General features: G+C 46.9%; 1 protein-coding gene across 1 annotated transcript in view; it reads left to right on the forward strand.

Annotated features, from left to right (window-relative positions):
* The window catches only part of fbxl17 (F-box and leucine-rich repeat protein 17), a 217,129-nt gene that overhangs the window by 181,754 nt on the left and 11,696 nt on the right, over positions 1-23,679 (forward strand). The window contains exon 10 of the mRNA XM_056418213.1: positions 15,334-15,476. Coding sequence (XP_056274188.1) covers positions 15,334-15,476 — 143 coding nt within the window. The remainder of the gene's footprint in view (positions 1-15,333; positions 15,477-23,679) is intronic.

Raw genomic sequence — 23,679 nt, forward strand, 5'->3', positions numbered from 1 at the left:
CCTCCTCCCCTCCTGTTTGCTCTCCCTCGCTTCCTTCTCCCCCGTACTTCCTCTCTCCCCATTTCCTTGCCATTTCCTTCCTACGACGCCTATTTAATTGTTTTGTTTTACAAACTGGTCATCTAAAAATGAGATTTCCTCTGAATTAAAAAGTTGAAAAGTGTGGCATTCACGTGTGTGTTCAGGGAGTTTTGCTACGGTGACAGAAGTGTGCAGATCTTCTTCTTCTTTTCGTTTTCGTTTCACAGTGAAACGAAAACGAAAAGAAGAAGTGTGCAGATTCCTTCATTAGATTCCACATGTACCCATGTTTGAAAAATGGAAATGCAATCCAAGCATTACCTTAAGGAGGCAAAAATAGAAAACCACCACATGTTCATGTTTAAACTTTGGATTAAACTGAGAGGCAAACGGCTGAGATTGGCCAGCTGCTCTCCGGGTTACACTGAGCTCCTCACGAGAGCTGTTTTCATAGATGTTCCTCTTTGGTTCCCAGGCACAGGTTACAGACATCGCGACAGGATAATTGTCGTTCCATTGTGGTCGTGTAACCCGAGCGCCCGCAGTTGAGAGTCACCGAGAGGCGAGCATCCAAAGAGAAAAGAGACCCGTTCAGACCGCAGGGACACGGAGGAGGAGAGGACAAGAACGGAGGGAGGGAGGCTGGACACGAGATGCTGGGGCGCAAACATCAGGGGACGTTTCTCAGAAACACCGCCGGTTGTCTCGACCCGGCTCGTAAAACCCGAGCCAAAAAGATTAAAGTGAATGCAAAAAGAGGTCAACGTCGCACGCCGCCGACATTATAAATAATGCATACGAGTTGTACACCGAACCCCCCCCCCCCCCTCGCGTGTACACGGATGACCTCCCACGGGGATGTTAAACGCCATAGCGACAGGCGCTGACCCCAGTCGTAAAAGAGGTGAAAAGGTCAACAGAGCTACTGAAGGGGTGGGGGGGGGAGACGGTGACCCTGAACACTGGAGCATCCTTTAGAGAGGATCGGGAGGAGGATAAAGACCCGGGGGGGGGGGGGTGGAGAGGATAAGGGTAAAGCAAACAGGAAGAGAAAGGGGGGGGGGGGACAGAAGAAAGAGAAAAGGGGGAGGTGACAGGATGGGAGAACTGTGACTGGGAAAGGGAGTAAGGGATGAGATCGGGAGCGCAGCTGCGTGGCGATGTACGTGTTGAACACGTTAAGGCGAGCAGGCGGCTCCCGATGCGGCGTCGTCAGCGTCAGGTCGAAGCCCGAATACTTGTGGCCAAACAAACCCCAGTGTTTCTCAAAGTCTGAATATAAGGGACAATATTTGGCGGGGGGGTGGAGAGGGGGGGGAGTAGTTTCCCTGCAAATCTGTTCCCCTTGTTGCATTCAGACAAACGATCCTCAGAAGAAGAAGCTCTCTGCGCTTCCTCGGCCCTCGGTGTGCGTCTCTCTCTCTCTCCGGATCTGAAGTTACCTCCTGGAGAAAAGTGCTCTGTGTTTTTTTTACGAGACGTTCCGACTGCGCCGCGGCACAAAAACAAGGTTCTTAAACTGTCATTTTGCATTTAAGAGCACTTATCAATTTCATAGACGCAGCCGGAGCAGCAGAGTAAGACATGAGTTACTCTGTGTGCGTCTGAAATGAGCCTTGGGAAAGGTTAGCCGTAAACTGGAAAAAGGTGTTTGATCTATAGCCAGGTATTGATCAAAAACATTGTCTGCGCTCATGAAAATGTCCGTGTCCGTGTGTGTGTGTGTGTGTGTGTGTGTGTGTGTGTGTGTGTGTGTGTGTGTGTGTGTGTGTGTGTGTGTGTGTGTGTGTGTGTGTGTGTGTGTGTGTGTGTGTGTGTGTGTGTGTGTGTGTGTGTGTGTGTGCGTGGCACTTTGGCTGCGAGAGTGTGCGGCGCATGGCATGTGTGATTTGAGTTGTGGCCAGGTATCGATCAGAAAACATCACGGGAGCTTTAAGCTTCGCTAAAGAGCTTTTTGGTGAGACCCGACGAAGTGCTGTCCCAGACTCACGAGCCATTAGGAGTTTGTGTAAAGGAGAACCCGAAGAGACGGAGGACCTGAGGAGAGGCGGAGAGCGCCGCTCTTTATCGGAGACGCAACTCTTTTCTGTGAGAAGAATAAACATTTTTAAATGACTTGACGCTCTCATAGTTCCGTTTTAACATCCTTTTTGACATCTTTGCCTTTTTCTCTTTTATCGCAGATCCTCAGAACATTCTGAAACCCACGCAGAACACCTTTCTGTTCTCTGCTTTGTTTTCGAAGGTTGACTGAACGCATTATTGCAAACCGAGGGCAAAGGACCTTCTGAAGCATTACAACCTGTTTACGCCCAACTGCTTTTGTCTTGAGGCCGATTGTGCCGTGGAACATTGACCGTGTTTACATGCATTTGAATAACTGGCTCAGTCGGACTGAAATCGAATTATCCGTTTCATGTGAACACCTTTGTTCGACTATGTGCGGTCCGACTGCGATCCCATTAACACCCCTGGATAACTCGATCCGATCCGGTTGATAATTCGACTATCGCGGCATGTAACGGTGAATTGGATTAGGAACTGGACTTTGCGTCTTTGCGCATGCTTGAGATCCCGCCGCCCTCCTCCCCCCCTCCCTCCCATGTCGTGACCCGGAAGTCGAAAGAGACGATAATGTCACGATTAACATCATGCAAGAATAGTAGAGGGATGTAGCTTCGCCTTGCTCTCTGTTCGCCATCTTTCTCGAAATGTTGATGTTGTTGTTGGTTGTTGTTGGTGGTGGTGAAGAGGTCAAGCGGAAATGGCTGTATCACCACGAGTTGTAATGAAAACAGCGCCACCTATCGTAGCGGATATGACATGCTTTCAAAGGCCAATGATTCGAATTACTCACTGCCATGTATATTGGGATAATAGCAGATCCCCCAAAAGATAGCATAGTCCGACTAAAGCAAGATTCGAATTATACCATCATGTAAACGCACTGACTGAAAGGCGGGCCGAGACGAGAGCAAAGAGTTCGGGACGGGGCTCGCGACGTGACGTCGCCTGTCGTTAGTCTGGTGACTTTGTTCCTGTTCTCATCGGCTTTCGGCTTCGGGGGAAGAAGCGGCCGCAGATTAAGCCTTTTCCTTGGGTGGGTCCGCCTGCCATGAACGGTCCACTAACCTAATTGTTGTGCAACTAATTGGCGTCGGGTCATTTGTTTTAGGGGTTGTTTCAGGGGCTAAGTAGACCCCTAACTCACACACAGACGAAACCACACACACACACACACACACAGTCTTGTGATCATAACGAGGTGAGGTTGTGTCAGTGGTGGGGGAAGAGGAAGTGTGTGTCTGGTTAATGATCCCCGCTGGGTCAAAGCGGGCTGGGTGGACTGTTAAAGGCCGGAGATAAGGCTGAGACAGACTTACCGGCACTTGGGTAGTGGCTGGCTCTGTTAGCCGGAGTCACCGGGGTATTTTAGGGAGGAAATTGTCAAATAAAAAAATAACTAGCCTAAAAGCCTAAAATCAACAGTCCAGTGTGCGAGAGAAAAGCTCACTATTTAGCTCTCATGACGACGACTCGATTGAGTCCACTCGCGGAGATCTTTTTGGTACCTATGAGCCATTGCTGGTCCTCAGAAGCGCGTCACCACAGAGTTCAGCCACAACGCCCTCTTCCAGTCCTGCGGTTGGCAGAACGCCGCGGTGCGTTAACCTGTGCTCTGCCGACGCAGTGTGTAAGAGCAGCCCGCTTTTGTTTCCCCCGTCTGGATCCTAATACGCGTGACGTAAGAGAGGCCCATGTCTGGGCTCTGGATCCAATAGTAGCGTGTAATTACCTTTAAGACCTGCTCCCTATGCTGGGGGATTAGTCGTAATCCATAACCAAAGCCATAACTACTGCTACGCTACGTTAATTCCGGTCAGACGCATGCAACACGCGGCGGCGTTCAGTGACGAGGACGCCTCCCGTCTTTATCTTTCGCTTCCTCCACTTTCGCTTCCTCGCCCGCTCCTCTCCGCGTCGCCGCCTCGTTTCCAATTAAAGTCGGCGAGCTTTGTGCCCCTCCCCCCCCCCCTCCGTCATGTCAGAACTGGAGAGCGGCTTTCCTGTTGTACGCCATCCAGAATTGAACAAAAGAATGAGAGGGGGGGGGAGGGGGGATTAATACCCTCAAAGGTGAGGTCCATAGGAGCAAAGGTGCTGTTGGTTTGAAATAGAGCTTAATATCCTGCTTTTACTACCCAGGGCAATGGGAACCTTAGTGGTTGAGTCGGTTTCCTCCTGGTTGATGTTGTCTTTGAAGAAGAATGATGGAGGTATAAAACACACTCGTTCCACATGGACTCCATGCATACCAATATACACACACCCGGGACCACGGGACAGGCCTGTGGGTTTAATGAGCCCTCTGTTGGAATGTGTTTGTCACGTCTCGCCACCGGGGCGGCCTGTTGATACTTACCTCTAAGCCACTTCCTTCTTACCTCACCGCAACTCTCGCGTCGTTTTTCAGGAGCAGGGGGATGTTTCTGATCAATAGAGGTCACTCCCAAGTTCCCCCCCCCCCCCCCCCCCAAAAAATGTTTCAGCGAAAGACAAGAATCCACGTTGCACGCAAAAACATACTTTTAACTCACGGGAGAGGGAGCGAGGGAACGGTGGGAGAAGAGAAAGAAAAGTGAGTCTCATAAAAGCCCCGCGGTGGACAGTCTGTCCCATTCAATGTCTCCAAAATGTTGTGCCTGTCATGAAAGAGAGGGTCCCTCTTTGTTGCGTGTTCCTCGCATAACAAAAAAAGTTTTAAACCGAATCACATGAAATTTGGTGGGATGATTGGTTATTATCCGGGGACCATTTGATTAGATTTTGGGATCGATCGGGTCAAAGGTCAAGGTCATGGAAAGGTCAACATCTTCTTTTTACCATAGCGCGGTCAATTTTTATCCAATTGGCATGCAACTAATGCCAACATGTTCATAATCCAATGCCCCATCTTGTGATATGCGAAGGTATGCGCTCTACCGAGTGCCCGTTCTAGTTCTATATGTATTAATTTAAAGCATAAGACCTCTGCACATGTTATCAAAATAAACTATTACAACCTAACAAGAGCAATGGGGCTTTCATTCAGGAATGCTCTGTTCACGCCCAGAAGGCGACCAGCGTGACCAGAGTCTAACCTCCGAGCGCCGAGCCGCGTCGCTGGAACAGCTGGCGGGTGGTTCGAGGCCTTGCTCAAGGGGCACGTCAGCAGCGGTGCCGAGTGAGGGGCGAGCACGGCATCGACCCAATCGCCAGACATCTCGTTTATATTTCTTTGGCAACTTTGACTTGTTTTTTTACTTCCAGTGCCAACTTCTGTCTCCTTATCGGCGGTGTGATTGAGGCCAGACAGAAAATGTGGATATGGAAAAATCTCATATAATTGAATGATGGTTGGGAAAGATTACAGTTAATCAAAATCCAAACCTTTATTCGTTTTTTATTTGCTTAAAGCTGAACTTTGGTTGTGCGCACTCAAGTCAGACGTGCTACACACCTGCAAATAAGATAATAAAATATACTTTATTCACATAGTGCACCATTCAAAACGCTGCAACAAAAAAACGGAATACATTTATAACACACACGGAAATAAATGAGCAAAAATCCCCAAACTAAAATGGCACGGATAAAGCGTAGTGATTTAAAAGATGAGAGTCGGGTCACGGCCGAGGAGCCCTGACTGCGAAGGCTCCATCACTTTAATGTTTGGATAAGGAGCGCGCTAAAGACAATGAGCGAGAACCCCAGGGTGCCAAAAAGAGACATCGGGCAATAACGGAGCCGGCAGGCCTCTCTGGGTATTTGAAAGTTATCAGTCATATCTTAAAATCGAATTTTTAAAAGCAACAGGTAGCCGGTGTAAGGAAGCCAGGGCGGGTTGAAATGTGATCATGCTTCATAGCAGAGGCGTTCTGGATGAGCCAGAGGCAGGAGAGCAGATTTCTGGCTGATGGAGTTAACGTTGTCTAATCGACTTGTTACCAAGGCGTGGATAACGGTTTCCAGATTTCTGGGAGAGAGAGAGAGAGAAATGGTCTCGTCCTTGAAATGTCTCCGAGATTGAACCCCTGATTTAACTCGTTTGAATGAGCTGAGCTTTCCGATCAAAAAGGATGCAGAGAGCGAGTTATTGAATGGGACAGAGGACCAAGACTGACTGATAATGGCAGGGTTCGTGCGGTCATGGAAAACCTGGAAAAGTCATGGAATTTTAAAATGGTCATTTCCAGGCCTGGAAAAGTCATGGGAAAAAAACTTAAATCATAAAAGTTTGGGAAAAGTCATGGAAATGTGTTATGATCACATGTTCATTTACGCCGAGTTTGAAATAATTAATATATTTTTTAACCCTCCTGTTACCTTAGGGTCAATTTGACCCGATTCAATGTTTAATGTCGGTGTTCTTTGGGGTCAATTTGACCCCAGGCTGTTTTTCACTGTCAAACATATAAGAAATATCAACTTTTTTTATATATTTAAAGGGCTATTTAGGTAGTCAACAAACAAACATAAAGTACCTCACACTTAAACTTGGAAAACAATATTAATTCTAATAATTTTCTGGAGGTTTTAATTGCTGGGGTCAAATTGACCCCGAGGGTAAAATATGTCAGTAAATATAAAGGTAACAGGAGGGTTAAACATTGAATGGGGTCAAATTGACCCGAAGGCAACAGGAGGGTTAAAGAAAGACGCTTAAAATAAAAGCCGGCGTACGCTCTCAATACACAAAATATTCTAAATTGTTCATGTTTTTACCGAGATTTCAGTTTGGTCGTGGACATTTGGTTTAAAGTCATGGAAAAGTCCTGGAAATCCATCGGTCAAAATGTGTAAGAACCCTGTAATGGGGCGTCTGTACTGTCTTGACCTATGTTCAAAATAAATATAAATGTTATTTTGTCCGGAGGCAGCTGGCTAGTGAGCGAGTTAACTCCCTCAGGTTTACTTGCCACCTGCCAAAAGTAATATTCCCTTTCTTCAACAACAAAAACCCCAATAAATGTTGAGGATTTGATAAGAATTAAAAGTATTGTCACTGAAAATATCTTCCTGAAGAGGAAAAGATTGTATTTATTTCACATTTTGCAATCTGTTATTTTGCTTAACAACTTTTTTACACTCACCACATAACTTACAAATAACTTACAAATAACAAATGATGGGGTTCCCCACCGCAAACAAATCGCGTCATTTATGTCAACTCCACAATCTCTTTGAAAGGTTGTTTTCCTTTTGATCGCAATGGAATATAATTCAACAGCCGAGAATTTTCCGATTTCATTTCTTTTTCTCGTAATACAAAATAGCATAATAACACAAATAAATGAAGTTTTAAAAAATCAACTAAAATTAAAAATGTATAAATTTTGTTTTTTTTAAATGAAAATTAATTAAAATATCTGACTTTGGTTTCCTTTAATGTCTTCATACTGTACATATACACATATATGAATAAATTGAGTATATATAAATAAATACAATTTAAAAAAAACATATTGTGCAAGAGGGTTTTTTCTACATAAATAAATAAATATCTACATAAATATAAACATACATAAATCGACTTAAATATAAACATATATAAACTATGTATTAAGAACAATTATTAAGTGTAAAATAAATAACACTGACACCAGCGCAAAATGTAACACGTGACGAACGTACGGGCCCGTCTCGCTCCCTCCTTCCCAGAGGCTGCTTTTCGAGGAGGCGACTCGTGATAATAACCGTCCGGAGCATTTAAAGTTCTCAAGGGTAATTTCATTTTGAGTGCGTCTTCTTGGAAGCCCATTCTGGAAAAAAACCTACTCATTAAATTCTCCGTGAATTGAAACGAATGTGCCGCTCTTAGCCGAGACCGCGGCGCTCCCGGCCTTAATCGAACGGCGACCCGTTAAGTGTCCCGTGTGCGAGCGGGCGGAGGAGTGGCTGCTCTCGGTGTGTCGTAGGTCACCTCTGTGATAGCTCCATCTCTCCTTATCACCCCTCCACTCCGTCTATCTGTCCTTGCCTATCACTCTTCCTCTCTATCTCTCCTCCCTCGCTGCCACTCACTCACCTTTCCAATCTTCCTCTCCAAACTCCACATCCCCTCCGCAAGGTCACAGAGCGTCAACTACTAAAACAGTCAGTGTGTGTCTCTCTCTCTCCTACACTGTGTGTGTGTGTGTGTGTGTGTATGTGTGTATATATCATTCAGATGGTAGACCACCATAAAAAATAGAAGTCACTTTTCTTGTTGTACTGCCTCTCCCTAACCACTTAAACATTTCAGGGTCTGCTGATTGCTTCTGTTTCTCTCTCTCTCTCTCTCTCTCTCTCTCTCACACAGGCAGCCAAAAAGCACATACAACCATACAAGCACACACTGCCACAAAATAATATGTGTCAGCTGGTTTACATCAGATCGGAGGCTGATTGGGGAAATGCCCTTAACGTCAGACACACACACACACACACACACACACACACACACACAAGTCACCACACTGCCTTCTCCCTGCCCTCTGGCTAATTAATTTCCCAGATCGAGCGTGTCCCACCGTAAAGAGCGCCCCCTCCTCCTCGCGTCACTCTCAATCTGTCCCCCCCCCCCCCCTCTCCGGTGTCTCTCGGTGGAACCCGGCTCATTTCAGTTTCCCCGGCCTTCGATTGCGTTCGCCCAAAATGTCAAGGCGAAGAAACGTCACCTCGGAGAACCTCTGCCTCTCTCGTCCCCCCCCCTCCCTCTTTTTCCTTCTCCTCATATTTGAATATTCTCATCTGGCCTGTAGGACGCGGCTCAGTTTGCGTCACGTCCAGTTCACTTCCGCGCGGCTCCTCTAAACGGAGCGATTGTCCGCGTGGCGCCTCCGGTTCTCACAGCTTTTAATTTGATAAACCTCGGCTCACCGCAGGCTCTCTTTTCTCATCGCGTGTGCGTTTCAAGCGCTTTATTTGGCACGTTGTTTCCGACATTAGTTGTGGCACTCTGCGTGACCCCCCGGCCGCTTTGAGGGTGAGCGCGGTGCGCTAAGCGACATCTTCTCATCTCATGACACCGTGTCTTCCCCCGCGTGGGTTCACCCGCATGTCATCACAACCGCGACGCAGAGGGTTATCGTGTTAGGCGCACAAAGAAACACACACATGGTACATGCGTGACTCTGTGCTCTATGAGAACAGAGACCAGTGTCCTTCACCTGCGTCCAGGTTTTTCTTTTTTTTATTACATAATCAGACCGGATTGTCACTCAGATTTAAAATAAAATGTTATATAAAAAAAAGAAAAGGTAAAGTGCCACACACCAGTCCTGTTTATTTTATTTTGCGACATTGACCACACCCCGAACACATGAGGAGATAACGGTGTGACGAAATCCCAGATGGCAGACACATATACAGGACTGTCTCAGAAAATTAGAATATTGTGATAAAGTTCTTTATTTTCTGTAATGCAATTAAAAAAACAAAAATGTCATGCATTCTGGATTCATTACAAATCAACTGAAATATTGCAAGCCTTTTATTCTTTTAATATTGCTGATTATGGCTTACAGCTTAAGAAAACTCTAAAATCCTATCTCATAAAATTTTAATATTTCCTCAGACCAAGTAAAAAAAAAGATTTATAACAGCTGAGTGTTTGTCAAGGCTCAGGAAACCCTTGCAGGTGTTTGGAGTTAATTAGACAATTCAAGTGATTTGTTTAATACCCTCCTAGTATACTTTTTCATGATATTCTAATATTTAGAGATAGGATATTTGAGTTTTCTTAAGCTGTAAGCCATAATCAGCAATAAATCAGAATAAAAGGCTTGCAATATTTCAGTTGATTTGTAATGAATCCAGAATGCATGACATTTTTGTTTTTTTAATTGCATTACAGAAAATAAAGAACTTCATCACAATATTCTAATTTTCTGAGACAGTCCTGTATATATATACATATATATATATATATATATATATAAATATATATATAAATATATATATATATATTTATATCTAGATATACATATTTATATATATATATATATATTATTGAATAATCCCATTGTACCCACCCCAGGTTATTAAAGGTGTATCTTCAAGTCCTGTGCTTCTATTGGCATTTTATACTCTTTCCAAGAATCTCACAAATTACAGCAGAATGAAAACTAGCTCGACCTCTTTCCTCTTTCTTGCAATAACGTATGTCAGCACCGATATGAGTATTTGCTAAAGTGGCAGAAGAAAAGCCCGCAGATTGTAGTAGCTGTCTAACATTGCTTTTCTTTGCAGCTCTCGTTACTTCCACAATCCAAAAGGATGAGAAGTGAAACGCGACTTTCTTTTGGTTTTGAGAGAGAGAGAGAGAGAGAACTGAGGCCAAGTTTTTAAACGCAAACACAAGGGACCAAGTGAATGGCTTTCACATTAGACATGACACTTTGCGCTCTCTGGAATACATCAGCCATAATGTTGTTGTGTGTGTATGAATATGGCAGCATGAACAACACACACCTACACACACACACACACACACACACTGCGCACAACACCACAGCAAGTCTTACCCATACAGCATCACTTCCTTCATTAGCTTTCCGTCTTCATCTTTCTGTCTTCATCAGCGGCTAAAATACGGTGTCTGTGGTTACGTGGCACGGGGATGGCCTCAGAGCAATAAGATGGCAGGAATGGCACACCATCATTTAGGAGAATGTAATAAGTGAATATCTAATAAGCCGGCAAAAGATGTTTAACCCCTGGAGCTCTGAGGTCCAGAGATGGGCGGAGTAAGCTGATTAGGTCAGGCCCTCGCAGCATTGACCGACCCCTGACCCCTGTTTAGTGGATACCGTGGCCTATGGAGCCGCTCCTTTGTTTGGATACATCCGCTATTTATGGCGTTTGATAACAGCGTGTGCCTGATTTTGGAAAGTAATAGGTTATGAATCTCTGGTTGGAGATAGTGTCGAAGTTAATGGAGCACCGGTTATCCACCTTTGCTCGTCATTTGTCACCCTCCTGAAAGCTGAGAGGCGCCGTCCACTTAAAATCCAATATAAGTCTTAATGAAAGAATCGCAACAGTGAGCGGGTTTCCCAGGTCTGGGTTTTGACACGGAAACACCGTTCCTGAAGGAACCAAGCGGTCCACGAGACACTTTGTATTGATCCATTGACTGATTTGTTGTTTGGTGATTGATTGAGGAGAGGGCGAGTCGGCCCGTATCCCGGGAGGCACTTAAATAAGCCGCCGCAGTTTGTATTTAAAAAATGTGATCCCCGCCTGTTTCCCGTGTGATGACATAGCTTATCCCCAAATGACAGATTTGGTAAGAGACAGGTGAAATGTGCCGTACTGCGAATGAATGATAGATAGGATTTAAGGGCAATCTCTGCTGCTCTCTGCTTCTTTTCACACTAAAGAAGGAGTGTGAACACACACTCACTCTCTCACACACACACACACACACACACACACACAAAATACAATCAAAAACACTCACTCTCACACACGCACACAGAGCCAGATCCTAAAGCCATTTTCAGGCCGGGCAGCAGAGTGTGTCCTCATTACCGTCTGAGAGTGTGTAGTCACCGCTCAGTCACAGCTCCTGCTGCCAGAATGGGATTCTCCCCTTCTCTTCGACTCTTGACTCTTCCACATCTTTCCCACCTCAACTTGTCTTGCATATCGCTTCATCTATTTCTCAGACTGAAAATCATTATCGGTCAGGAAAGACAATTTCCTGTTCCCATGGTCCCTCATACACGGCCGGGCCAAAGTGTTCATAAGAAAATCTTTTTTAATTGGTATCATTTCAAGCGGCGTAACTGTCACCCTCAGACGGAAATCAATACATTTCGTTTTTTTCTTTTAAAAAAATTACATTTTTAATTAATTAAATAGTGTTTAAGTATTAATTAAGTCGGCACCTGTCGCCTATAGCAAATACAATATTGTCTTACAGTATTTCAACATTAGGGTACCGTACTAAAATACCATTAGCACTGTGTACTGCACTATCAAAAGATAAGAAAATTGAGGGAGAATAAAAACATCTTTCACAATCAAAGCTTTTTTTTTCTAATTTCTGTGATACTTACATTTAAATTCCTTCACATGTAGCTCACGGTCACGAGAAGTGCACGTACAGAACGTTGTTTGTATAAACTATTACATTACATGTCATTCAGCTGACACTTTTATCCAAAGCGACTTACAATCACGTTCCGTTCCGACGCGGTAGACACAGCTACGGGAGCAACTCGGGGTTCAGAGTCTTGCTCAAGGACACATCGACTCGGGCGGGGATTGAACCGCCCACCCCCTCATTGGTAGACGCCCATAAATGTGTCCATCCTGTTCATATAGAATGCAGTAACATTGCATCTTACTCCAGAATTGAGAGTGTGAATATAACGTTCAATAAAACTCTTCTTGACATATTTTCCTTTGTACATTTAAACACGCTCTCTTCCAAAAAAACCAACACCAAACGGTTGCACGCCGCGTGTCTGACGAGGCGAGCGCCGCCGTCGGACTGCGGCGAAGAGGGTTTCCGTTCGCCAGCTGGAGCTCGAAGGAGCGTGACGGCCGCCAGATGAACTCGCCCAACAAGTCTCGATGGCCTCGCACTTGGCTCCGTCTGACGGAGGCCTTCTCTGCCTCGAGACGTAACCAAACGATGCTTGGGGATATCTGCTCTTCCATTGGCCCCCCGGCGGCCTCATGTTTCTCCGCATAAGTTGCCCCGGCTGTGATTCAGGCCTTCAGAGCGGCGTGCAGCAGAGTAATCAGGAAATGCACGCTCGATGTATTCCCTCGCACTTCTTATGCATTCACCGCGGCGCGCACCTGTCCGCTTCGATCGCCTCACTCCGTCAGGTTGAAAGAAATCACGTTGAAGTGGAAGAAGCGGGGAGACTTTGAGCGGGCGCAGGGGGAGCGGGGGGAGCCGTGGCGTCCGCTGCTTCGGTTAACCGTGAAGCGCTCCGCTTCCGTTTGATCGCGCCGTTTCCTTTAGAAACGTTTTTTTCTTTCGTACTTTTTTTCTAATGGCAACAATATGTGTGTGTGGGTGGGTGTGCATGCGTGCGTGTGTGTGTGTGCATACGTGCGTGTGTGGGTATGTGTGTGTGTGTGTGTGGGTGTGTGTGTGGGTGTGTGTGTGTGTGTGTGTGTGTGTGTGTGTGGGTGGGTGGGTGTGTGTGTGAACATCAGACGAGAGGTCTGAGTCCCTGTAATTGAATTTGGGATCATGTGATTGGACATGACAAGGGGAACAGGACGGAGAGACGTTTACCTGCTCGATGTCTCTCCAGTATTACACACACACACATGCATACACGCGCGCGCGCGCTCAAGCTCACATAAACAAACTAAATACAAATGCAACAAAAAAGAAACATGGCTACTCTGTGCTTGGTGGAGCCTGATGGAGCCGGGTGGAGCCGGGTGGAGCCTGATGGAGCCTGATGGAGCCGGGTGGAGCCTGATGGAGCCGGGTGGAGCCTGATGGAGCCGGGTGGAGCCTGATGGAGCCGGGTGGAGCCTGATGGAGCCGGGTGGAGCCTGATGGAGCCGGGTGGAGCCGGGTGGAGCCTGATGGAGCCTGATGGAGCCGGGTGGAGCCTCTTCCCCGTGGTTCAGTTTTTACATGGAACATTCTGCAGCTTCAAAGCCGCGTTGCTGCCCGTTCGGTCCTAATGTGCCTTTATGCACGGCGTCCACCAGCACGCCGGAGTACAAAGGGAACCACATGTGGAGCTCTCCGAGTGCCCGGGGCAATACATTACACATGTTACATACTGTACACAAGATGTGTGAGCGTGTGTGTGTGTGTGTGTGTGTGTGTGAGTGTGTGAGCGAATCTACATTACATAGCTCCAGCTGGTCAGGGGGAAAAGACGGTAAAATACATGCCGTTGATTCACAAAGCATACGATTATTCATTTCCCTTCTCCTGTGGGAACAAGCTCCCACTCCACAGTGTACACACACACACACACACACACACACTTGTATACACACACCCAAACACACACATAAAGTCCTGGCGAAGTCGTGTGCGGTGACATCATCAATCTGCTGATTGCATGTTATTTAATACTGTAATACGTGGAGTTATCTCGGTGATAGAAAGCGACGACGGGGGAGACGGGGATGAACTCGACCTGAACAACAAGTCCGTGGAGACAAAGTCGTTCGCCTCGTTTTAAGCGACGCCGGAGCCTCCGGCTCGCTCTGCACGGCGGCTCGGAGGGAAATGGATTTGTGCGAAGGCAAAAGCGGAACAACAACATCGGGGCTAAGTAACTATTTGAAGGTGTTGTCAAAGGCTTTCTCCGTCTTCACCCTCCTCCTCCTTTCAGTTTCCTCTCATCCCCCCCTTCCCCACTCTCATGCGAGAGAGGGGGGGGGACACACAAAGCCCCGGCCCTTCCGATCGATCACCGAGCAGCACTATCAATCGACTGGCGGAGCACAGGTCTCCTGCGTCCGCCCGGCGATTGACGTGTCAACGATGGATGGAGGAGGTTGTCGCGTCTCCGCGTGCGTCAACGCAACGGAGAGCGTCTCCGTCCGAGAGCGATGACGGGACGCCGAACCGCCGCACATTGAGATTTGTGCTCGGCTGAAAAGTAAATGAAGACAGTATCCAGAGAACTGTGTGTGTGTGTGTGTGTGTGTGTAGGTGTGTGTGTGTGTGTGATGCATGATGCATGATGCATGCTCCAAGGTGCAACAAAGCCCCCAGACACTGACACCGATTTGTTTTGCTGGATGCTCTTCACCCTGCTGGCACTGGCTTTCTGCCCTGGTACCAGTAAACACACACGTACACACACACACACACACACACACACACACACACACACACACACACACACACACACACACACACACACACACACACACACACACAAGTACACACACCCAAGCAGAATTAAATCATATGCTGGCTTTTAGTCACACTTTACCCTGGCACGGTGTCACTGCCTTTCACTGCCGTGACTCATGCCAACACTCTAATGGATGAATCCTGCAGCACTCTATGCAAATGTGTGTGTGTATTTCAGTGTTACCATGTGTGTGTGTGTGTGTGCATTTTCAAGGTGTTATGCAAACATTGGAATTATGTGTCACAACTGGCCAGATGACTTGCCCCGGGTTTCGTCTCCGAAATTCCCGCGAGTCGCTTTGGGAGGCCACCGCCGCCGCCACATTTGCATGAGGGAGGTTGTCAGACTAACACTTTCTCTTGTCTCCCTCCTTCCCCCCTTCCCTCCTTCCCCGCCTCCTCTCTCCGTCTTCCTCCCGCGTCCACAGCTCTGATAGCCATCGGCCAGTACAGCAGCACCATCGAGACGGTGGACGCCGGCTGGTGTCGGGAGATCACGGACCAGGGAGCCACGCAGATCGCCCAGAGCAGCAAGTCCCTCCGCTACCTGGGCCTCATGAGATGTGACAAGGTAACAGGTCCCGTCAGGGTGTGGGCTGCACTTCTCTCTCAAGGATGCTTTTGGAAATTTATTTTTTGGGGGGGGGGAATTAATGGTAATTACCTTCGCATTGAAAATGCCGGAAGGTTATGTTTTGATCGCCGTGTATTTATTTATTTATTTATTTGTATGCGTGTTATTCGCAAAACTCAAAAAGTATTGAACCGAATCGCATGCAATTTGGTGGGATGATTGTTTACTATCCGGGGACCAGTTGATTAGATTTTGGGATCGATCGGGTCAAAGGTCAAAGGTCATGAACAGGTCAAAATCTTTCGCAGAACGCAAAAAGTATTGAACCGAATCGCATGAAATTTGGTGGGATGATTGTTTATTATCCGGGGACCAGTTGATTAGATTTTGGGATCGATCGGGTCAAAGGTCAAGGTCAAAGGTCATGAACAGGTCAAATCTTCTTGAATCGCATGGAATTTGGTGGGATGATTGGTTATTATCCGGGGACCATTTGATTAGATTTTGGGATCAATCGGGTCAAAGGTCAAAGTCAAGGTCATGGAAAGGTCAAAATCTTTTTTTACCATAGCACGATACATTTTTGTCCAATTGGCATGCAACTAATGCCAAAATGTTCATAATTCAATGCCCAATCTTGTGATATGCGAAGGTATGCGCTCTAGCGAGTGCCCGTTCTAGTTATCATTTGTTTTTGTTGTTTTTAAGTTGGTAACATTGGTTTGTGCACATGTTTGATTTCCGTTGTAAGGAGGCATGATACAATATTTCCCCCCAAAAAATTATCTTTTTCATACTCATTTAAGCATACCTGCAAACTTGAAAATCACAGTTTTGAAATCAAAAAAGGTCGTCCACGTGAATCGTGTAGATCCGAAGAGTTTTTGTTTTGGGGTGGGAGGGGGGGGTCAACTGGCCGGCCGGCATTTATGAGATTGGAGTGAGACACGGAGACCATGTGGTGTGGTGCTCTTCGCAATAAAACATCTTCGATGGGACGTGTCGAGTCTCGGCCAATCAGCGTCAAGATGTCGACAGCGTCTGGGGGGTTCGGGTCAGCCCGCTACATCTGCTGCTGTCACGCTGCACGGCGGATCGATACTCACGAGGTATCCGTGCGTTAAAAACTATATGATTCTGCATATTTAGGGGCGATAACAGACTCCGCCTCCGGGTCAGAGGGACAGTCTTCCCAAAGTCACCCCTTAACTCTCATCTGGCCTCTTCGCCTGTCCGATCCCCCCCCCCCCCCCTGACCCGAGGGAAGCGCACGCGGTTGCGCCGCCATGGCAACAGCTCCGCCCACCTCTCCAATTGGCTCGGCGGAGCTGCCGCCACACAGATGCATCCACTTAGTGTGGGATCGTGCGGCGTGACATGAGCGGGACGAGGCAGGGAGCGCGAGCAGCCGCCTCGACAAAGAGAAGATATTCCGCCGCCCGGGTTCTCGTCCCCGCAGCTCAAGGCCGGGCCGTAATCTCGACGCCGGTGGGCCCGCTGAGCGTAATACTATGTTTTAATGAGCCGGTTTTTTTTTTCTGGCTAAATTTCACGTTTAGGGGTTTTGGTCGAAAACTCATTTGAACGCCACAGCTGCGTGGTGGAAGTTGGCAGAACATGAGGGAGGAGAGACGTTGACTTACAGCGGAGGCCTCTCACCGGGTTGGGAACCCATCATTTTTTTTTATTTCCGCATTATAAAACCGCGCATGCCGCGGCCTCGAAGGTCGACCCGATGGATTTTTTCCCACATGAAAATGCCCGCCTGCAGGTCGTTAAGCGGCGGCGTATCATATTTATCTATTTATGCCGTAATGAAATTAAAACGTACGAGGGGTCCGGCGGCGACCCCCGTGTGTAAGGTCTCGGTGCGCTCAATTCACATTATTGCAGACGCAAATGCGCATTTATCATATTTATCTCGGGAGTAATAAAGAGCAACTGCATTTTATAGGAGGTGATCACTTAGATCCCATTTTCATTTCGTTCCGCGCTGCCTCGCCCACTCGGTGACCCAACAATCGATACCTGCAGCCGTGTTCATAAAAATCCGCTCTGGAATGACCCACATCTTTACTGAATCTCACTTTTTTTATTGGTAGATTTTCACTCTCCTGCCAAACGAACTCACCCGGGCCTCTGCCCTCATTTGTCTCTTTGAATCTCTTCATGTGTGGGATTCATAATTTAATCCAGAGGAAGGTACACAATTATTCTTCCTCTGCTCTGCAGGGGGGGGGGGGGGTTGGAGGATGCCAAATCTAAATAAAGCAATAATTGGTGCTATTAGAGTTTTAATGGAGTGTGAATGGAGCAGAGAGAGGAGTTTGACGAGGTCAGACGTGGTACCAACAAATGAATTCCCCGCCCTTCCACCCATTTTGAGTCTTTTCCATCCCTAAACATCTTTGTTTAGCGTTGTAAATGCCTGAAGTACTCGGTACACGGTCCAGCATCCACGTTCAGTATTTGTTGTGTTGTGTTTTTTTACATTACGCTAGTGCGTTAGAAGGGAGTGACATGAAGTCAGGCTGCGGGAGGAGAGGAATGGGTGTAATACTCGGTTCGCTCGGAGGGAAACAAATAAACAGAAATGGGTTGTTGTTGTTGTTGTTACCGAGGTCACGGCAACAAAACAAAAAAAGAAGAAGACGCAGACCGAATTAGAGAGGTAGAGAGGTGAGGAGCAGAGCATTGTGGTCATCAGCGAGTCGGCCCGGGGCCAGCAGTGACCGCGCTCACACCTCCTGTGCCTGCCGCGGTCGCCCCGACGAGACATCGCTGCTTCTGGTTTCTCTCGTTTGATGAGAATCGTACGCGCCTCACATCGAGGCGCCTCACATCGAGGCGCCGCTCCTGCGGCCGGCGGGCAGATCTGAGCGTGCGACTTTTCCGTTCGGCTTCACTCTTGTTTGCTCGAGGAAGTCGCGTGTGTTGCGCGTGTCTCTTAACCCTCCTGTGACCTTTGGGGTCAATTTGACCCCATTCAATGTTTGACGTCTCGAAAAAAATGATTGACATCATTTTTTTTGCTGCATATTTCATGAATTTTCCTAATTTATTGGGGACAACTGGGAAAACATAAAATTCACATGATATGTTTTAATGTCCTGAACACAACTTGTACTCATCGGTGTCAATTTGACCCCAGGCTGTTTTTCACTGTGTAAAACATATAAGAACTAGAATGGGCACTCGGTAGAGCGCATACCTTCGCATATCACAAGATTGGGCATTGAATTATGAACATTTTGGCATTAGTTGCATGCCAATTGGATAAAAAATAAGATTTTGACCTTTCCATGACCTTGACCTTTGACCCGATCGATCCCAAAATCTAATCAAATTGTCCCGGGATAATAACCAATCATCCCACCAAATTTCATGCGATTCGGTTTAATACTTTTTGAGTTATGCGAGTAACACGCATACATAAATAAATATATAAATAAATACACGCCGATCAAAACATAACCTTCCGCATTTTCAATGCGAAGGTAAATATCAACTTTTTTATTTATTTAAAGAGCTATTTAGGTAGTCAACAAACAAACAAAAAGTACCTCACACTTAAACTTGGGAAACAATATTAATTCTAATTCTAAGGTTTTAATTGCTGTGGTCAAAAAGAGTAAAAGATATTAGTAAATTTGAAGGGTTAAATGAACAAAATCCGGGTTTTAAAGTACACGTGTATTCGTGTCGACGGCACATTCAATACGGTCGTGTAGTTTGTTCTCGTTTCTTTTTTTTTCATCCCTGGTTTGCATTTGACATTTCAGCCTCTTGAATCTGTATCTGGCTTCATTTGTGTATCGCTGCAGTAAAATCCAGAGGCATGTCCAATCCAATCTCGGGGCAAACTAATCTCATCTCTGCACTTAATGCAGTTCTGGGAAGACGCAGAAGCTGCGGGGATAACTCTCAATTCCACAAGGTTCCCACATAATGAAAGTCTTGTGCAAATTACTTAACTTTGGATTCCTCCGCTCCACATCGTCTCGTCTTTTCATGTCGGCGAATCAAATTGAGTTAAATTTGGTTAGTCCTCGTGCCTCATTTTTAGGGAAATTGTTTAAAATAACAAATAGGGAAAACTACTTTAGTTCAGAATGCGTTGTCTCGATGTTTGGATGGCGCTTCCTCACTCCTCGCTCGGCTCCAACCACCCCCGTGTTTACCTCCGCCCCCCAGGAGCTACACACTTGAGGAAACATCTCAATATTTACCCATTAAAGCGGCCGCTGCCCGAGCCAACTTGCTGTCTACGACAGTGGCCCCAACCTGAAATCATTTTGCTTTGCGCAGCAGCCGTGAATGTTTCCATTGCAAATATAAATTATACACACACACCCGTGAATGTTTCCATTGCGAATATAAATTACACACACACACACACATGCATGCAGTTGTGTGCTTTGGCACACAAGTGGTGAGATTGGTGTTGACAGCGTTTTGGACATATTGCAAATATTCCCAGAGTTAATATTTCCCTTACATGGACTTTGCTCGGTTTCTCTTCCCAGGATGTGTACGCAGCAGGAACTTAGTAGAAATAACTGCAACACAGGTAGTTACAACACCACGGTAATAAACAGCCATTCAAAGCCGGAGCCCGTCTGCTTTGCAGATGTCGGGGAAACTCCTGCAGCCTCCATGTGGCGACTCGAAACAAATCACGGTCTCACTTTCTCTCTTCCAGTCGAGTCTCGGACCACTGCGGCCCTGCGATAACCTCGACACGCAGCGCGCACATCCCCGTCAGCGCCTCCGCCGGCTCGGCCCGTGCAAATTAGCTCGGAATTGTCCAAAAAACGTCCGGGAATTGTAATGTATCCCCGCTTCCCCGAATGTCACAGGACTTAGAACGTGTCGAACTCATTTCAAGATCCGTTAACGGGATCCATCTGGCTCTCCTCATGTGGAGCGGTGTGGAGGATCGATTTCCCCCGTCACAGTTTAGACAAACATGCTTCCGTACTGTATACATGTTCCTGCCGGGCAGCCGGAATCCCGCGTCCACTGCCTTTTGGACCGATGTGAGGAATTTAAGATTCCTTTTATTATTAATTCTTTTTTTACTGATCCGTGTGCAATCCGGTTGTGATCGTGTTCCTGTTGTCTTCTCTCTCTCTCTCTCTCTCTCTCTCTCTCTCATACACACACATTTCATTTTCATTTACACTACACACATACACACACTTTGCATTTTGCACACTGTCTATATTTAATATTTTAATATTTAATTTAATTTGTCATTAGTATTGTGTATTGTGTATGCATATATGTTGTATATATACATATATATATTATTTTATATTTTACTTGGTATACTTCTTGTATATATCAATATCTTTCATCCCTGTTTTTTATCTTTTGTTTTATATTTTATTTTTTATTCTTGTGTGTTTAGTCTATTGGTGCTGCTACTGTTGCGACAAATTTCCCCTTGGGGATGAATAAAGTATATATCTATCTATCTATCTCTCTCTCTCTCTCTCTCTCTCTCTCTCTCTCTCTCTCTCTCTCTCCTGCCCGTGTGAAGGACTTCCTTTCCGTCTCGGTGTCTTTCCGCACACGCTCAAATACGACCGGTCCGCCCGCGTAACAGTGTGTGTTCTCCGAGAGGAATCTACGCTATTTGCTGTGAACACGGCTCATAATGGGGGCATTGAAATCAGAGCCCCCCCCCCTGCGGGCCCAGGCGAATGGCGCGCTCCGCCTGCCCCAAATGATCACACCCCCTCTGCCCTCGGGGGGCCAAACGAGACGCTTCTGACGAGGCGAAGGAATGCGATTGATCCAGCGAGCGCCCCCAAAAAATAATCAAATCAATTCATTTGGACCCTTTACAGCTGCGACTCTGTGTCGGCCTTTTTGAAGCGTACAGCCGAGAAAAGACTCAAAGAAAACAGCGCCTTAGTCTCCGGAAAAAACGCTCCGTTTTTGTTTTTTTGAAGCAATGCTGGCGATGGAAAAAAAAAACGTCTCCCCAACCGAGTCCACGGTTAAATGTCCGCCCTCTCTGTGGGGAGGAATTCGTCTTTCTGCACGGTGGAACGCTGTGTGTTAATCCAGGCTGTTGGAGCGGTGAAGCTCAGTTCACTGCCGTCTGAGGTCATTTCCAACTGAAGTTATAGCGATGTAGTAACAACACAGACACGGAGACGCTGAGGCGGAGACGCACATAAACATGCCAACGACATACGAATGGTGCAACATGTAACCACAAAGTGAGGACCAGGGTCCGGTCACCGGGGGGAGGGGCTTAATTGATTTGTGCAGAAGTTACTCATTGTGCTCCTTATCCCGACACTGTTTTCACATGTCTCCTATATTCAAGATTCAAGATTCAAGATGTTTTATTTGTCACATACACACACAGGGTGTGCAGTGAAATGAAAGTGGCAATGCTCAGCAGGAATGTGCAAGGGCAACAAGTACACACTATTTACAAATAAAAAACAACACAATATTTACAGTAAGTGTGTGTGTGTGTGTGTGTGTGTGCCTATATGTATATATATGTATATATATATATATATATATATATATATGTGTGTGTGTGTGTTTAACGTTCTATAATGGGCCCTACCGGCCACTGGGAGCCTCCTGTTGATGTATCACTTTGGGGATTTCGATCTCTTTCAGCCTCGGCGTAATGTTATCACATCCTTCCCGCCGCGCTCATCACTTCTTATCTTGTCCGCCCTCGCCTCCGTCATCCTCTTCACTTTTTTTTTTTTTTTTTTCCCACTTCCTCCTCTCCTCTCACCTGCAATCTTTTTTTTTTTATTCCTTCTTCGCTCTTCCACGACTTCGTTAGAGTGAAAACAAATGGGGCAAGTCCGGCTCGTGGAATGGAGAGAGAGAGAGAGAGAGAGAGAGAGAGAGAGAGAGAGAGAGAGAGAGAGAGAGAGAGAGAGAGAGAGAGAGAGAGAGAGAGAGAGAGAGAGAGAGAGAGAGAGAGAGAGAGAGAGAGAGAGAGAGAGAGAGAGAGAGAGAGAGAGAAACTCACACAGTCAGCACTGTACTGGGAAACTAATGACAGCGACTGCTACTGACCCCTTCAGGGACAGCTGGTGGAGCGAGTAGGAGTCACTCATCATAGTAATGGAGGAGATGTGGGAGGGGAAGAGCGAGTGAAATGAGGGGTGGCCTGAAGGAAAACGGAGGATTCACCGAATGACACAAACCAGGAGAAACTAAAAGGTAAATTGGATAAAAGGGAAACAATAGAATGAGCCGACTATCCCCTTTACAAATGGGCCCCCGGAAAAGAGTTTTGTGTAAGCAGTTTTGAAGTGTTGTCCCATTACCTGAAGTGAGGCGGAGCGGCGTTTGGGGAACAGGTATGAGCGCCGACCCCCCCCCCCCCCCCCCCCCCTAGATAGAGCAACCAGACAGACCTTGTTAAAAGAACAGACATCCCAATCAATATCGCCGTTCCACCGGCGCATCCAGCTGCCGGGGACGATGCACAGATAGGCACGGCGCAGCAATTTGCAGACATAAACAAGGGCCTAATTGTTCGGGGCCCGGAGGTTCGGAGTGTGGAAAAACAAAGATGAAGCATGTCGGAGAGTTAGGAGGCATTTTAAACTCTCGTTTAGGAAAATGAGAGTTTGGTCGCCGGGCCAAAAACTTTTCTCTGACGAGTTGTTGTTATTGTGAACGGCGGGGGGGCTCGGTTTAAAGGGCGCTGAAACGAAGAGGGGGGGGGGGGGGATTAAGAGGAAGCACGCCATCGGCTTGCGTCGGAGAGCCGAGCGTTGGAAGTCGAGCGGTCCGAACCGAGCGGCCTTCTGGCGGTGGCGTTCCAGCCTCGTCCCCACACGCAGGAGGAGGAGTATCGATTGGCGCTCTGAACTGCAGCCGCCTCCCGATCATCCCTTCATCTCGTTTTGTAAAAGGGCAGTGGGGGGGGGGGGGGGGGGGGCGAACAGAGTTCACTGCGTATCTGAGTGGAATCTCAGCGTTGCCCTTCAACAGAAACCTGCCCCCCCCCCTCACCCGGCTCCGATGCCTCCTCTCTCCAGCTCGTCCTCACTTTTATTCGTTGCCCCCCCACCTCCTCTATTCCCCCCCCCCTGTAGCCTCCTGCCAGCAAGGACTGCCAAGGTTGTTTGACTTTTTGGATGCTGCACACATCTTTTTTTGTTCATTCAATTAGTTCATCCAAGTTGCCCCCTGTGTTGTC

This window comes from Pseudoliparis swirei, chromosome 7 (genome assembly GCF_029220125.1).
Source record: "Pseudoliparis swirei isolate HS2019 ecotype Mariana Trench chromosome 7, NWPU_hadal_v1, whole genome shotgun sequence".
In the NCBI taxonomy this organism is placed as follows: Eukaryota; Metazoa; Chordata; class Actinopteri; order Perciformes; family Liparidae; genus Pseudoliparis; species Pseudoliparis swirei.